General features: G+C 38.6%; 1 protein-coding gene across 1 annotated transcript in view; it reads right to left on the reverse strand.

Annotated features, from left to right (window-relative positions):
- Window positions 1–8,877, reverse strand: part of LOC110456321 (ammonium transporter 2-like) — a 13,355-nt gene extending 4,478 nt beyond the window's left edge. The window contains exons 1-7 of the mRNA XM_021506992.1: window positions 8,806–8,877; window positions 7,676–7,895; window positions 3,289–3,471; window positions 2,601–2,681; window positions 1,669–1,954; window positions 920–991; window positions 41–100 (exon numbers count right to left, since the gene is read on the reverse strand). Of these exons, the coding sequence (XP_021362667.1) occupies window positions 41–100; window positions 920–991; window positions 1,669–1,954; window positions 2,601–2,681; window positions 3,289–3,471; window positions 7,676–7,856 (863 nt within the window). The 5' untranslated portion in view covers window positions 7,857–7,895; window positions 8,806–8,877. The remainder of the gene's footprint in view (window positions 1–40; window positions 101–919; window positions 992–1,668; window positions 1,955–2,600; window positions 2,682–3,288; window positions 3,472–7,675; window positions 7,896–8,805) is intronic.
- Between the last annotated feature and the right edge of the window lie 7,967 nt (window positions 8,878–16,844).

A 16,844-nucleotide genomic window follows, 5' to 3' on the forward strand; every position in this document is an offset into this window, starting at 1 on the left:
TGAGAGAGAGAGAGAGAGAGAGAGAGAGAGAGAGTCGTACCTTAACACAAACGCCATAGTTCCTCCTCCGCATGCTGCCAAGATTGTAGTGGCAGCTGACCTACAACAGTTTCAACAAAATTAATTCGAAATTCATTTCCATTACCAAGTATTTTACGGAAGCCGAAGGGTGCCAACTTCAGATTATTTTTCTCTTCTTTTCTCACAGTTGAGAGTTAGAACACACTTCTCGGGTAGTACATTCAATTTAGCTAGCAGCTGAGAGTTAAGGGGAAACTGGTGGCATTTATCGATTTCCGTAGAACTCCAAAATCCAAAACCAAGCATGCATTCAACGGGTTTATCACACTATGTTTTTAAGTGTAGGTCCTGAACGGTTTTAAGCTCATATCATTGCTGTCTTTAAGAGTTAAATATATGGTCCAGATATGTATCGCAAACCGAGCAAAGACATTTTAGTACCGCTACATTGTACATGTAACACCTAGTGTCCAAGCTCAATTGTTTGTTTCTTGACAAAATTAACACATTTCACATTGTTTAATCAATTTGAGGAACTTGAAAGACTCGTCACCGAACATCGTTTTGATTGTCTAAATTTTATATTATGACGAATATAAAATTAAGGCAATCAAAACGATGTTCGGTGACGAGTCTTTCAAGTTCCTCAAAATGATTAAACAATGTGAAATGTGTTAATTTTGTCAAGAAACAAACAATTGAGCTTGGACACTAGGTGTTGCATGTACAATGTAGCGGTACGCCTGGTTTAAGAAAATTACAAAATATAAATATTGTTTGAGCGCATGTTTTTTAGCTTTAAACTTGCTTCGTGGATTTCTGGCAAGGTATCGAACGGAACATTAGGTTGCCGTATAGGATTACGTCATAATAGCTAACCTTGTCACAACGAACCTACCTGGCTGCTAGTTTCCATTTCCCACCGCTGATGCCAAACGTACTGCCACAATTAAAGCCGAGCCAGCCCCACCTGTAAATGGTTGGATGAGAGTCGGGGGAACATTATACTTATTCATCCGTAGTACATATATATAACACAGTGCATTGTCCTTGTTGTAGTGAAATATGTTTCTGTAACACAAAGTCATACATATTTCATAATATTGATATATGTATATCATAATAGCGCACCAATATGGATGATCAGGCGAACGCGCCGTTGTTTCATACACAAACATTTGTATCCTATTTTCCTTCGGCAGCTGTTGAGAGTTTGACGATAGTGAATATTTACTTAGTTATTACACGATATGAACTTAAGGTTAATTATATCTGAAAAAAAATTCAACTCGTGTACGACCTGACACACAAAGCACAATACATGTACTGTATACCGGGATTGTTTCGCCAAGTCAAACATTCGCACTTCGCCAATAAAATTAATTTTCGCCCAGTGCCAATTTCGCCCTTTACATTCAATTACTATATATATATAATGCTGTTTACTTATATTGTCTGCAATGGAAAATTCTCCCTCATCACGGTGGGCGAAAAAGGCGAAAATTAAATTGCAGCGAAAATTTTCCCGGTAAACATTATTTACCATTTGACTTCGTTTCGACGTCAACTTCGCATTAGGCCCATACATTTATATAGATATATAAGTATACGATAAAATAAGCAAATTCAGCCTTCTGAAATACGTACCAAAGTATAAACAGTCCTAGAAGGGCGTTGACAGAATTACCATGATGGACAGTTCCGCCTTCTTTCGAAAATCGTCCATAACGAGGCTTCACCATGATGGCGGCAATCAAAGCTGTAGTTCCTCCCACTAGGTGAACAGGACCCACCCCTGCCACGTCAACGACGTGGAGCCTCTTGAGCCAGCCATTGGGCGCCCAGATCCAGTGGGCAGGGAAGCTGTATACTAAGGTGTTCAGGAGGCAAAAGACTATGTAAGCCGTAAGCTTCGTCCGCTCCGCCACGGCACCTTATTTCAAAAACAGAAAATCGGGAGTATGAAACAGGCTCAACACATAAACAATGCTATAAACCCAGACGCCAGCATGCGCAATTCACCTTTTTCCACGTGTGCAAAACCGGAAGTCGTCAAAGACTTTCAATTAAGATTATGATTGGGGTTGGAACTGTCAACTATGAAATGTTGAGTAGGATATCAGAATAAACTACAAGTTTTCTTTCAGAGCATACTGTGATATTTGTCTGATCCAACCACCGGGTATCCGACATTCTGTCCTTTCCAACACCATAACAATGGTCATGTACTTTGAGACCGTTGCTTGGAAGATAAGAGAAATAGAGATGGAAGCGAGAGAAGATTAAATATAAGTCCCAAATGTGGAAATTTTGGGGATCAGATTTTTTTCCCCCAGTGTCACTTAAGCAAAACAACAACAGAAGAAAACTGCCATTTCTACAGGGCCCCTTCACTATACTAGCACTTCGTAAGCACATGCCAAGTGATGAAATAGGTCGATTGAGTTTTTCCCAAACTTGCAGAGAAATATACCTAATTTATCTGATCAACATATATTATATAATGTTCAACATAGTGTCACATTAGAAATGCTTTACATCAGAGTCAAATAACGGTACAGAGACCAACAGTAGTGTACCTGATACGATTGTAGTGGCTGTGGTACAAAAAGACGCCTGGAATATAAACTTGGAGAAAACCGTTCCCATGTGCTTCTCGTCTGCAACATAAAAAGGAAAACTAGCTTTTTTTATTTCAGGATGATCTAACAGCAATCTTTGCATCAATGTTTCATGATGAGATTAGGTGGAATGTTAGCTTAAAAAATCGCTGTTGGCAGCTTCCGTCCAACTTACCTTACCCCGTTTACGTTTAATGTTATTCTTTTTTAGGGAAAATATATAAATCAAGATATGTAAGACATTAGCCAATATTCGTGAAGCCATGATTCTTACGCTCAAACTCAGATTGTCAAGCGCAAATCATTGCTTCAAATATAGATTAGCAAAAACATCATACTTTGTCTATGACTTGGAAGGATTTTGTGGAGACTAAAAGCTGGATATCGTTCTTAATGTTTACGTTTGACGGTTTGACCTTTTAACATGGTTTAAGTGAGTGAGAAGAAAGACGGCTCGAGCACTGAATCAATGAGCATAAGACCGTTTTCACGAATACAATTTAATTTTACATTTTAAATTGCAAAACATATTGATTCTCATTTCAGATATTCAAAATAGCAAGACAATATAAGTGTTAAACACAGAGCAATGTTTTGATATTTTTGCTGATGACATTAGATCCTTTGATTATGTTACTATACTTGCCTGGATTCAAGAAGAAGGAACCGAACCCCGAGAAGCCGTTGGAGCCGGGCGAGTCCCCGAAGGTCAGACCGTATCCTATGGCCCAATAGGTCAGTCCTCCAAATACAACGTCCACCACATTCTTAACCATTATGTTCACCTCATTCTTTCGGCTGGCCATCCCGCTCTCCAACAGTCCGAAACCTGCAAAACCATCCAAATATGATCACGTTCTTGCAAACAAAACCATCCTCTATGTTAAAAACATTCTCATTAGCGTACTCAAACAGACCAAAACCTAGACAGATGTGCCACGTCTGGTAATGTTCTGCATATGGTGAATTGTGAGGATGTTAACCAAACTTCATGATGAATTGTGATGACGTTAACCTGAATGTATGTTGAGCTGAAAAGACGTTTACCTGACTACAAAATGATAGGTTGATATTGCACCTACCTTTGTAATTGAATGGTCAACTCGGGAATATTGTTTCTGATTGTATAGTGACATGTGAAGACGTTTACCTGACTGTTTGGTGACGTGTGAAGACGTTTATCTGACTGTATGGTGACGTGTAAAGACGTTTATCTGACTGTACGGTAACGTGTTAAGACGTTTATCTGACTGTACGGTGACGCGTGAAGACGTTCACCTGACTGTATGGTGACGTGTGAAGACGTTTATCTAACTATATGGTGATGTGTGAAGGCGTTTATCTGACTGTATGGTGACGTGTGAAGACATTAACCTGACTGTGTGGTGACGTGTGAAGACGTTTATCTGAATGTACAGTGATGGGTGAAGACGTTAATCTGACTGTATGGTGACGTGTGAAGATGTTAGTCCGACAGTATGGTGACGTGTGAAGACGTTTATCTGACTATATCGTGACGCGTGAAGACGTTTATCTGAATGTATGGTGACGTGTGAAGACATTTTCATGACTGTGTGGTGACGTGTTAAGGCGTTTATCTTAATGTACAGTGATGGGTGAAGACGTTCACCTGACTGTATGGTGACGTGTGAAGACGTTCATCTGACTGAATGGTGACGTGTGAAGACGTTTATCTGACTGTATGGTGACGTGTGAAGACGTTTATCTGACTGTATGGTGACGTGTGAAGACGTTAACCTGACTGTATGGTGACGTGTGAAGACGTTTATCTGACTGTATGGTGACGTGTGAAGACGTTTATCTGACTGTATGTTGACGTGTGTAGACGTTTATTTGACTGTACGGTAACGTATGAAGACGTTCATCTGACTGTACGGTGACGCGTGAAGACGTTCACCTGACTGAATGTTGACATGTGAAGACGTTTTCTGCATATGGTGGATTGTGAGGATGTTAACCAAACTTCATGATGAATTGTGATGACGTTAACCTGAATATATGTTGAGCTGCAAAGACGTTTACCTGACGGTATTTACACATGTGAAGACGTTTACCTGATTGTATGTTGACGTGTGAAGACATCTACATATGTACCTGATTGTACGGTAACGTGTGAAGATTATCTGACTGTATCATTTCGCGTGAAGACGTTTATCTTACTGCACGGTGACGTGTGAATACGTTCGCCTGACTGTATAGTGACGTGTGAAGCCATTTACCTGACTCAATGGTGACGTGTGAAGCCGTTTATCTTACTGTATGGTGACGTGGGAAGACGTTTACCTGACGCTATGGTGAAAGATTATCTGACTGTATCATTTCGCGTGAAGACGTTTATCTTACTGCATGGTGACGTGTGAAGATATTTACCTGAGTGTATGGTGACGTGTGAGGACATTTACATGACTGTATGGTGACGTGTTAAGACGTTTATCTGACTGTGCGGTGACGTGTGAAGACGTGCGCCTGACTGTATGGTGACGTGGGCAGACGTTTATCTGACTGTCTGGAGACGTGTGAAGACATTTATCTGACTATATCGTGACGCGTGAAGCCGTTATCGTGACGCGTGAAGACGTTTCCCTGACTGTATGCTGACGTGTGAAGACGTTTACCTGAAGGTATGGTGACAGTTTATCTGACTGTATTATGTCGCGTGAAGACGTTTATTTTACTGTATGGTGACGTGTAACGACGTTTATCTGACTGTATCGTGACGCGTGAAGACGTTCCCCTGACTGTATAGTGACGTGTGAAGCCATTTACATGACTGTATGTGACGTGTGAAGACATTAACCTGACTGTGTGGTGACGTGTGAAGACGTGCGCCTGACTGTATGGTGACGGGTGAAGACGTTCGCCTGGCTGTATAGTGACGTGTGAAGACATCTACATATGTACCTGATTGTACGGTAACGTGTGAAGATTATCTGACTGTATCATTTCGCGTGAAGACGTTCATCTGACCGTATTGTGACATGTGTAGACGTTTACCTGACTGTATTGTCACATATTAAGACGTTTCCTTGACTGTGTGGTGACGTCTGAAGATTATAGTGACGTGTGAATACGTTTATCTTACTGTATGGTGACGTGTGAAAACTGACGTGTGAAGACGTTCACCTGTGTGTGGTGACGTGTTAAGGCGTTTATCTTAATGTACAGTGATGGGTGAAGACGTTCACCTGTGTGTGGTGACGTGTTAAGGCGTTTATCTTAATGTACAGTGATGGGTGAAGACGTTAACCTGACTGTATGATGACGCGTTAAGCTGTTCACCTGACTGTATGGTGACGTGTGAAGACGTTAATCTTACTGTACGGTGACATGTGAAGACGTTTATCTGACTGTACGGTGACGTGTGAAGGCGTTCGCCTGACTGTATGGTGACGTGGGAAGACGTTTATCTGGCTGTACGGTGACGTGTGAAGACGTTCGCCTGACTGTATGGTGACGTGGGAAGACGTTTATCTGGCTGTACGGTGACGTGTGAAGACGTAACTATATGGTGATGTGTGAAGGCGTTTATCTGACTGTATGGTGACGTGTAACGACGTTTATCTGACTGTACGGTAAGGTGTTAAGAAGTTTATGTGACTGTACGGTGACGCGTGAAGACGTTCACCTGACTGAATGGTGACATTTGAAGACGTTTATCTGACTATGTCGTGACGCGTGAAGACGTTTGCCTGACTGTATGTTGACGTGTGAAGATGTTGATCCGACTGTATGATGACGTTTGAAGACGTTTACCTGACTGTATGTTGACGTGTGAAGATGTTGATCCGACTGTATGATGACGTTTGAAGACGTTTACCTGACTGTATGAGGACGCGTGAAGACGTTCACCTGACTGTATGATGAAGCGTTAAGCTGTTCACCTGACTGTATTGTGACATGTGAAGACGTTTACCTGACTATATGGTGACGTGTGAAAACATCTACAAGAATGTATGGTGACATGTGAAGACGTTCACCTGACTGTATGGTGACGTGGGAAGACGTTTATCTGGCTGTACGGTGACGTGTGAAGACGTAACTATATGGTGATGTGTGAAGGCGTTTATCTGACTGTACGGTGACCCGTGAAGACGTTCACCTGACTATATGGCGACGTGTGAAGACGTTCATCTGACTCAATGGTGACGTGTGAAGACGTTCATCTGACTCAATGGTGACGTGTGAAGACGTTTATCTTACTGTACGGTAACAAATGAAGACGTTTATCTGACTGTACGGTGACGTGTGAAGGCGTTCGCCTGACTGTATGGTGACGTGTGAGGACATCGACATATGGACCTGATTTTATAGTGACGTGTGAAGACGTTTATTTGACTATATTGTGACGTGTGAAGGCGTTTACCTGACTGTATTTACACATGTGAAGACGTTTCCCTGACTGTATGGTGACGTGTAACGACGTTTATCTGACTGTACGGAGACGCGTGAAGACGTTCACCTGACTGTATGATGACGCGTTAAGCTGTTTACCTGACTGTATGGTGACATGTGAAGACGTTTTTATGACTATTTTGCGACATGTGAAGACGTTAACTTACTGTACGGTAACATGTGAAGACGTTTACCTGACTGTATGGTGACATGTGAAGACGTTCACCTGACTGTATGATGACGCGTTAAGCTGTTCACCTGACTGTATGGTGACATGTGAAGACGTTTTTATGACTATTTGGCGACATGTGAAGACGTTAACTTACTGTACGGTAACATGTGAAGACGTTTACCTGACTGTATGCTGACGTGTGAAGACGTTTACCTGACGGTATGGTGACATGTGAAGTCGTTAACCTGACTGTATGATGACGCGTGAAGACGTTTACCTGACTGTATTGTTACATATGAAGACGTTTACTTGACTGTGTGGTGACGTCTGAAGATGTTAACCTGACGGTATGGTGACGTGTGAAGACGTTTTTCTGTCTCTATGGTGACTTGTGAAGACGTTGTGACGATATTTGCCTAACTGTATGGTGACTTGTTAAGATATTTACCTGACTGCATAGTGAAGATGATGAAGGAACTGGTTAATATCCAAGTAGCGTCATCAATCCAAGCCTCGAGATCATCTTCAGGGGACATGGTGGTGGTCACTGTGGTTGTCCAGCAGTTCGTCCCAGTGGTCAGTGTCCGGTTTTCAAGGGGACTGACCGTCGTCATGTTATCAAAAGCCATGTTTATCCTAACTTACGGGTCCGTCTTGTTCAGCAAAATCTAAAACATTTCACAGCGAAATATACCACAGTCTATTCCTGGTTATTACATAGATATACACAGAGACCAATATGTCATCCCTTACTAATCCTTGTATTAACGAAAACGTCAAGAATTGAAAATTTTCTGAACCTCTCGCCTATTAATTAGCGGTAGCACCGTGGTATATAGATTTAGCGATATGCTTGACAGGTTAGCCGTAGACAGAGAAAAGAGGTACCGACCAGTATCAAGCTGTTCTAAACTGACGCAGGCTTAACGAAATATAAACACATTTTTTGTTATTATAACCCTTTTCTTTAAGTCTTAAAACCATATCAAGTTGCATCGTTTTGCCTCGTGTGTTCGCTTATTATCGATACAAATATATTTTATCAGTGGAATTTAATATGATTTTTAAAAAAAGTGCAATAAATATTTTGTTGTCGTTTGGCATTAAGTATACCAGACTCTTTGCAGAGTGTTCGCTCAGCCGTAACCTTCTCAATAATTCAGTTTCACTTACCTTTTATCGACAAATAGACAAAACATCAATAAAAGCATATACACGTATATCACTCAACGGCGTTTGAACATATATATATTTGTAGCAATCTGGCCTGATGATTTTTACGTGGACACTGTTATTCATATTTTCACGAAAATTCAAGTCCTTCCAAATAGCTCTACGGAAGACGTGCACGCTTGTAATGTATAAAATAGCATATATTTTTTTTAAACTGACACGTTTATACTCAATTGCATGGAAAACAGAAGTTTTAACAAAAATAACTACAGTAGTTTGACGGTAGCGTACAGCGTCGGTTGTTTCTTAGAGTTTATATTTATCAGCTATGGTTACTGGATAAAGCTATACAGACATTGTCGTATAGGATAAACAATGTGCATTATTGATATGTTATATCCATACCTTATAAAATGGATGTTGTAGCGACAGTCTCCCACTCCAGCGCCGTATCGACTGGCTGACTGTAGGTTGCTTTTCAGCCTGATCTCAAATGCAGTCACTCTCCCATGATTGCGTTCATAATGATATACTGTCAAATGATTAATTATAAATAGGCGGGGAAGGGTGGATTTCATCAACACGATGTTGATGTGAGTCAGTGCAAATAAATATAACTGAAACGACTGTTTATTCTTCATTACATAACGGTATATGCGACAATGAACTTGGTTGAGCATTGTCAGTTTGCCTGAAATTAACATGTTTAAATTATGAATTATTTTATTTACGTTTCTTTCTCTTCTAAATACAGGACAAACATGTGTGGTTAGAAAGATTTTGACGATAACTGTTCCCATGTACAGATTGTGTTATCAGTTTCGATATATTTGTGGAAACATCAAAGATCGATTTATTTTTCTCTGCCTGCTATTAAGCTGGCCGTGCTTCTAGTCAACGCCTCCGGCTTCCAGATATCGGCAGATCAATGAAAGTGATATTGAAATTAACACGCGGGTTGAAACATACAGGTACAATGTACTAACGGAGGAGTCACGTGATGCAAACCACGCCTTGATTCTTTTCAAAGTAAATTAAACATGTGTATCAGTCGGCGCTAGATTCGAACATCGCATCACCAACCGAAGTGGCATTCATTCGAAAGTGGTGGGTTTTTTTTTTGTATAATCCATGTTTAATTGGAAAGCAAAGCACATGTATTCGAAACACTTTGTCGATTTGATCTTTTAGTTCTAGCTAGACCGGCTACCGGTCCCTAAGAATTTCTGCATTTTCCTACTACATGTAGCTTATCTCCCCCTAGTTTAGAACTTCTAGAATTAGACATCCAAGTGATCAAAATTATTAGAGTGAGGTTTTTTTTCTAAATAATTTAATATCTATATAATATTCTAGAGACGTGGACCAGTCTTCTTTTTTTTAAATGCACTGTCTTGTTTAAACATAGTGTGTGAAATCCATGTCTTTGTATTTCACGGCTGAAAAACTGGCTATATTAAGATTCACCAGGTACAAGTATATAATAAAACTGTCTGTATCATTATTGTTTTGTTTCATATATGTTTTATTAATTCATGAAATAATCACTCCGATTGGGCAACATGCATAGCCTATATATTTACCAGGCATGTACATGCATTGAGGCAGTTATGTCCCTTTGTTAAATATGGCGTAAGTCCAGACCTCTCGCATTACTTTGTATAACCCCTTTTTTCTTGAAAGTACAATCGCTTTCGACATCAGGGGATTTGGCTATAACATGTATCGTGCCAACAAGGTTTATTATATATTTCATGCCGCATTTTAATTTTAAATTTAAATTTTCGTTGGAATTTTCTCGGGTTAATTTTATCACTATACATTTGTGTTGGCTGGTTTTCGAGGTACATTGTAGGACAAGTTAATCGCATGGAATCGATTTTGATATGCCGTTTTCGTTTTTGCTTTAAAAATTAATGGCAGAGACATTTAATTTCCGAGATAACTCAACATATTTGCAAGTTATTCCACGTTAAAAGTATGAAAATATTGTCAGATATATCAGTTTATTATATTTCAGGATGTCCAATTTCATTTCAGTGGCGCAATAATTGTATATGTACATAATTTATGATATTGGTCACTTTTGAAGTGGTCGTTATCTGAACTACTGGTAAGTTAATGCATCTGTCATTTCACAGGTACTTAAGTAATATAACACATGGTTTCATAAAAGGTGGTTTGTTCATAACATGCCGTCTTTTTGCTTTGTTGCCAGCGAAAAGACCCAAAATGAAACCAAAATGAGTAAAAAATATATCGATTTGATTTTAAGCTTCTTCCTTTTTTACGCTGTGGTTTGGCGTTTTTCGTCTTAAGCATTGGCGGATTTTTGTATTTTTCGATGTGGTTTGGCGTTTTTCGCCTTTTCGCCTGGGCGGATTTTCGTGGGGTTTTTTAATCAAGCTTTTGCGCTTTTCAGTCTCTTCTTCATTTCGCTTTGTCGTTTGGTGTCTTTTCGCAGGAGACAACGAAAAAAGACAAACTGCCTTTTGTGGACCACTCACATGTGTTAATGTAAATTTGATCAAACATTACGCTTAATGGCATAATCAACGACATATCGGAGCAATCGGGATCAAATGGATGTTTAAACATTTAAAATTATTATGCCCTTTTCATTTTTTTTCGAGTCATGCTGACGATATTGACAAAATCAAATGTTCTCTGAGTTGGAAATCGATTACTTCACTCGGAACCCTCCGATTGTGCGTTGCTCCAAAAACTGACAACGCTTAAAGGCATTGTTCAGAATAGCCAACAATCTGCTTGCGTATATATAGACGTGAGTTCTATCTCAAAGAAACATTATATATTATTAATGTATACCCTGCCATGTCGCTTATTTGATAGGCTATTAAACAAAAGTGGAAATTTTGTGGCAAGTTTCAAGTACAGATTTATGCGTGGCGAATTGGGTAAGGTCAAATAAGTGCGAGTATGTGACGTTATCGACATATGTGGTGTTACGTTGTCTAGAGAAGCACGTGGACAGACTGAGAATAGGTCTAAGATAATTAAGTCAATGGCTGGTGACAATACTCATGTTGAAGAAATCTACAAGAAAAAATGGTAATTTTTATTTTCTCAAATTGCAATTTACGTATTTATTTTAATGTGTACCTCCGTGATAGATTAGGTGTAATACAGTAATTCTAAATCAGTGACGCTTGTATAAGTTACAATAATTATCTTTCGTTAAACTGACATTCTTCTTTCAAGCAAAACTTTTAAAAAGCGATATATTGATATCCGTTGGCGATATAGAGGGTGTTAAATGATATAAGTGGCACTATTGACTGTACCTCCTTAGTCTTGTTACTTTCAAACGTGCAGTTCACACGGATTTGATTTGCATACGTAGGTCGTCAAAAGTCTTATTACAAATGCCAGGACAATGCACTACCACCGATGTGATCGATAGAAACTTTAATGATTTAAAAACAGAAATAATCCAGATACTTTATAACAAAATGCATCAATCTGTGGTTCTGTTCAATGCCATACAAATCGTTATTATGCTTCTCAATTTCATGTGCCTGCTAGCTAACTGTCAACAGCTTTTAAGGTCACCTTTTCCTGTCTTCGTAACAATTCGTTTATATGTGTTGCTCGATATATCGCCAAACCCATTTAAATGCCAACATTTTGGTGGCAAAGAGTAGCAGTATAACACGGTTTTACAATACAATATTTACACCGGTATAATGTATTGTGATACGATTCCCATGTTTCGTTAACCTCAGGTACGACCTTGGATCTGCAAGTGAACTTCCCGTAGATGAAGGTTCTTTTTCCAATTTACTTCCGGTACGATGGACGAACTTCCAGTTTCCAAATCTAATTCCGACAATATAGAAGAATTTCCAACGACCATATCTTCATATACCTCTGGTGCTACAGGAGAAAGCCCAACGATCAAATCTACATCCGGTTATAAGCAAGTATGTTCTGAGACCATACCTACTTCCGGTATGATGGAAGATTATATGGTCACGTGTTTGGCGTGTGGAAAGATAGCCACACATCAGGTTATACTAGACTGCTTTCACTCCCTTTGCGCCAATTGCTGTGACGAAGGGTCTCAAAGTAAAACAATATCTCCAAATTCTGGCATGCCCGTCGCGGATTCCGATATGTCTATTTCGGACATTGAACATGTCTGCAAAACGGACAAAACAATTGTGTTTACAGGTATATTAGTTGTCCTTTTGTGGACATGTCTCATATTTGAATAATCAGTGCAGCGGAAGAAAAGACAGCTTTCTCGAGCGCTACACTCAGTCTGTAATAGTTCCGGTGTCGATTGGGGGCGGATGTGGAGAGTGTAAACTAGTACTGAACACTGGTCAGTTCTGTCTTGACTGTCGTATGTCGCTCTGTGACAGTTGTTGCCGCCAGCACCTCCAGACGGGAGGAAATACTGCAAACCACACTATCACTCCATGTCCTTTGATCCTTGAGAAGGCGTTTAGCCGGATGAAGGAGCACACATCGACCTGTGTGACACACGGCGAAGAACTTCGATATTTCTGCATGAAATGCTCGGAGCTGGTGTGCATGCACTGTATCGTTGCCTCGCACCGGAAGCACTGGAAACTGAGGCTTTGCTTCACTTACGTTCGGACATACAGTGGATATCCAGTAAACTCCGACGTCATCACACAAAAACGCACCGATTGTCCGAAGCCCTACCACGTCATTACGAAAAAGAAGCCGAAACATTAAAACTTGAAACCAAATCTTTTTTTGAGGCACTTGTTAACAGAATACATGAAACTCAAAGAAATGTTTTGAAAGAAATAGATCGAAATCTCGAAGAGACAACGAAAAGAACGAGACCTAGCAGTGCTGAAGTGAGACAATCATGTATGGCGACTACCTCAGCGCATGCGCGTTTAAAAATTATCAACAGGTACGGGTCCGAAGGAGACATGCTTGACCTTTACTCGAGGATAAAAACCAGCAGCATGTGGTCTGCCGTGACCGTTATCGATACTGAGCGTATAGATGCATTTAGTGTACCCAACATGGAAATAGCCTTGGTCCAAATACAGCAAATTCTAGGTCAAATAAATGTCAAGGTCACTCATAAGGAATGTTCGACACTGTGAAAAGGTAATATTGAAACACGCACCCGGGGTTTCGAATTGTAAAATACCAATTTCAAAACTAAATGACAAACAAGATATTGCCCTGGGAAATTCGATGAAGAAAGGCCACGAAAATAAAGAAGATGATTGTGAGTGTAAAAGAGGATCACCGAAAGAAAATAACGGAGGTATAGAAGAAGAAAAGGAAGGAGAAGGAGGTTTACCTTATTATTTGAAAGACTGTGATCAAGGAGCAATGTGATTGTATCAATACGATTATGAGGAAACTTAAAACTTGGACAAGCCTCGAATGAGGATGGAGTAATTATCATATGCTTAAATACGCCGACGATACAGTCAAAACCTCGCGAACTTCTTTTTCAATTTTTTCCATTTTTTCTTGTACTTTTCAAATATCTGGAAAGTAGCAAAAGTTAAAAACAGGTGATGAAAAGGGCACTCTCCATCTAATTATCGGGCAATCTCTATTTTGTCTACAGTTGGTAAAATACTCGAAAGCGTCATTTGTATGCATACTTATTCTTCCTGTGCCTTGACTTTTGACAGTGTATCAACTAATGGAAATATATGACAACATTTGTTTAGATAAAGAAAGAAAAGGCATTGGAATGATATTCTGGGACATTTCTGATGCCTTTGACAGAGCCTGACACGAAAGTCTACTAGTCAGTTTAAGATCATATGGTACAATGTATTCCAAGCGACAAAATAAGTAATAGACAACAGAAAGTATTTATTTTAAAATCGTTCATCCGCTGATGTTGATATGATTAGGGCCGGAGTTCCCCAAGGCTCAATTGTGGGGCCTCTCCTCTTTCTTATTTATATAAATGATATAGCTGATGAATTAAAATCAACCACACGTCTATTTGCTGATGATACATGTACTTCTCTCAAAAACCATCTTTTTCAGGTCGAGAAATGTAATTAATTTCAATTAGAGATTCAGACAAATTAAATAGGTGGGCAAAAACGTGATATGTTACTTACAATCCAAACAAAACTGGGGTGTTTTTTTTTTATCAAATTTAAAAAATATTGACGAAAATCTTGATTAATATGTTGTGTTTTATTTCAGTAGTTTGCATAGACATCTTGAAGTCGTTTTTAATTCAGATGCAAAATGGTTTGACTACATTGATGAAATTTATAAATCAGCAATGAAAAAAATATGTCTTAAGAAAAGTTGAATACATATTAAAGCGTGATGCTCTATTTAGAATTAACAAATCATTTGTATTAACTGTTCTCGAACATGCGTGTGAGGGCTGGGATGGTGCTCTCAAGTAGATTCAGAAAAGTTAGAGCGGGCTCAGCGCGAAACAGAAAAAAAATATTACTCGATTACAATCTTATGCAAAAAAAAATGAATCTTTATATATCGAATCAGAATTAGAATTACTATCAGATAGAAAAATTAGAAGAAAAGTTCACTTGTTATATAAAATGAACATACAAATCACTCCAAGTTATCTATAAAATATATTACCTCCCACAGTAGGTGAAAACAGTCCATATGTTTTAAGAAATAAAGACAAAAATAGAATTCCAAATAATAGACTTTGTTCTACAATTAAATCGTTCTGACCTTCTACATTTAATAACTGGAACACTTTAGACGATAATATCAAATATCTGCCTGTTCCATCTTTTAAACTAGCTCTATCGCAACATTTTCCTACAAATCAGACCTCCTACTATAGGTATGATGAAAGAAAATTAAATAGTATACATACTACACTAAGACATTAATGCAATTCTCTGAAACATGATCTTTTCCGTGCTAATTTAGTTCAGGATTCGAATTGAGTAGATTGTGGGCATCATTGTGAAAATGCTTATCATTTCGTTTTCGAGTGCCAAACCTTCTCAGATGCTTGTGCAATAAAGCTTCAAGCTTGTAATAACTTTTTTTTTTCTTTTGTGGCGATGAAAACCTGATTTTGAATGCAAATTGTGACGTATATGGATATGTGCAGTCCTTCATAAAATCCAGCGGAAGATTCTGAACATAAAATGCATATTTCTATCTATTACAACTTACATGAAATTGACTTCTTTCAGTTGTTTTAATTGTCTATGTCATCACTTGTATATATTAAATATTATGTTAACTTGAGATGGCTTCATGATTGTCTATAACTTGTGCCAAATCCTTTGTACCTATTTGGACAATAAAATATGTTGTATAGTCACACGTGAGGATATTACATTATTACCCATACAAGACTGTTTTGCTTGACAACGGAAGCTCGCAAAAGTAGTTTTCAATTCCTGTTTGTGTTCTAAACAAACATAGACTTTAATTCATATATCTCCTTTGATAAAAGAAAGTTTCATTGTTTAAAGAGAACTAAAAAAAGTATACATACACGCAATACATTATGGAAAACATATAAGACTTTTATTTTACAAGTATGTATAAGTAAGTACTAGAAATCATACGCTTTAATCTTGCGCAATGTTCGCCAGGTAGTCCGCCGTCGTAAACCTTACTCCTTTCGAGCAGAGATGTGTAGTTTATACGTCTCTGTACCGAACGGAGCTCCCACCTAGCCGTTCATGTAGACCTTGTGTGTCCTTCGTGTTTATTTACATATATATATATATATATATATCATCGTCATTTTCTGTATCAACATATATCAAGACGATTTGCATTGTGGTTTATATTTTTGTATTCGGGATTCCCATTCATTATACTGTACGAAAACACATATTAGGCCTCATATCAGAAAAAAACCTGATGAATTCATTTGAGCGAAGTTTAAGACTGTGTTATGTAGAAGCATGTGACAGAAACTGTGGCTCGGTTAGGGGTCAATTTATAAAATGTTAGTGCGCACTAGCTTTGGCACATGTCTTGTATTTATGATACGCGACAAAAATAACAAACTTCCGCAGTGTCAAGTCAAACAGTTAAAATTGACAACAAAAGGATTTGGCAGCTGGTTCACATTGACCGATTTTTCAACATCAACATATAATGGTTTTGTATCCATACGGAAGTAACGGGCATTCTTGTGCAGGACGGAAGGAGGCCCCGGTAACTGCCTAGCCGCCATTGTGAGCAAAGCATGCCGGAAATTTCGAAATCTGCAACCGATCAGGACAAGCTAATGTTCTTACTTGTTGTTCATAGTTTTTTTCATTATTACACATGTATTTAAGATATTTAAAATATACACAATCTTCAAAACAAACTCATCTTCTTGCCACTATAGCAGAAATGTATTAATGTAAAACATGACAATTGATTTTATTTTTTCCATTACGGTGTAGAATGTTTATAAAATTGAATAAAAAGTAAGTTTGAAAGTCAGGATTTTT

The sequence above is a fragment of the Mizuhopecten yessoensis genome, unplaced genomic scaffold (genome assembly GCF_002113885.1).
Source record: "Mizuhopecten yessoensis strain PY_sf001 unplaced genomic scaffold, ASM211388v2 scaffold8657, whole genome shotgun sequence".
Lineage (NCBI taxonomy): Eukaryota > Metazoa > Mollusca > Bivalvia > Pectinida > Pectinidae > Mizuhopecten > Mizuhopecten yessoensis.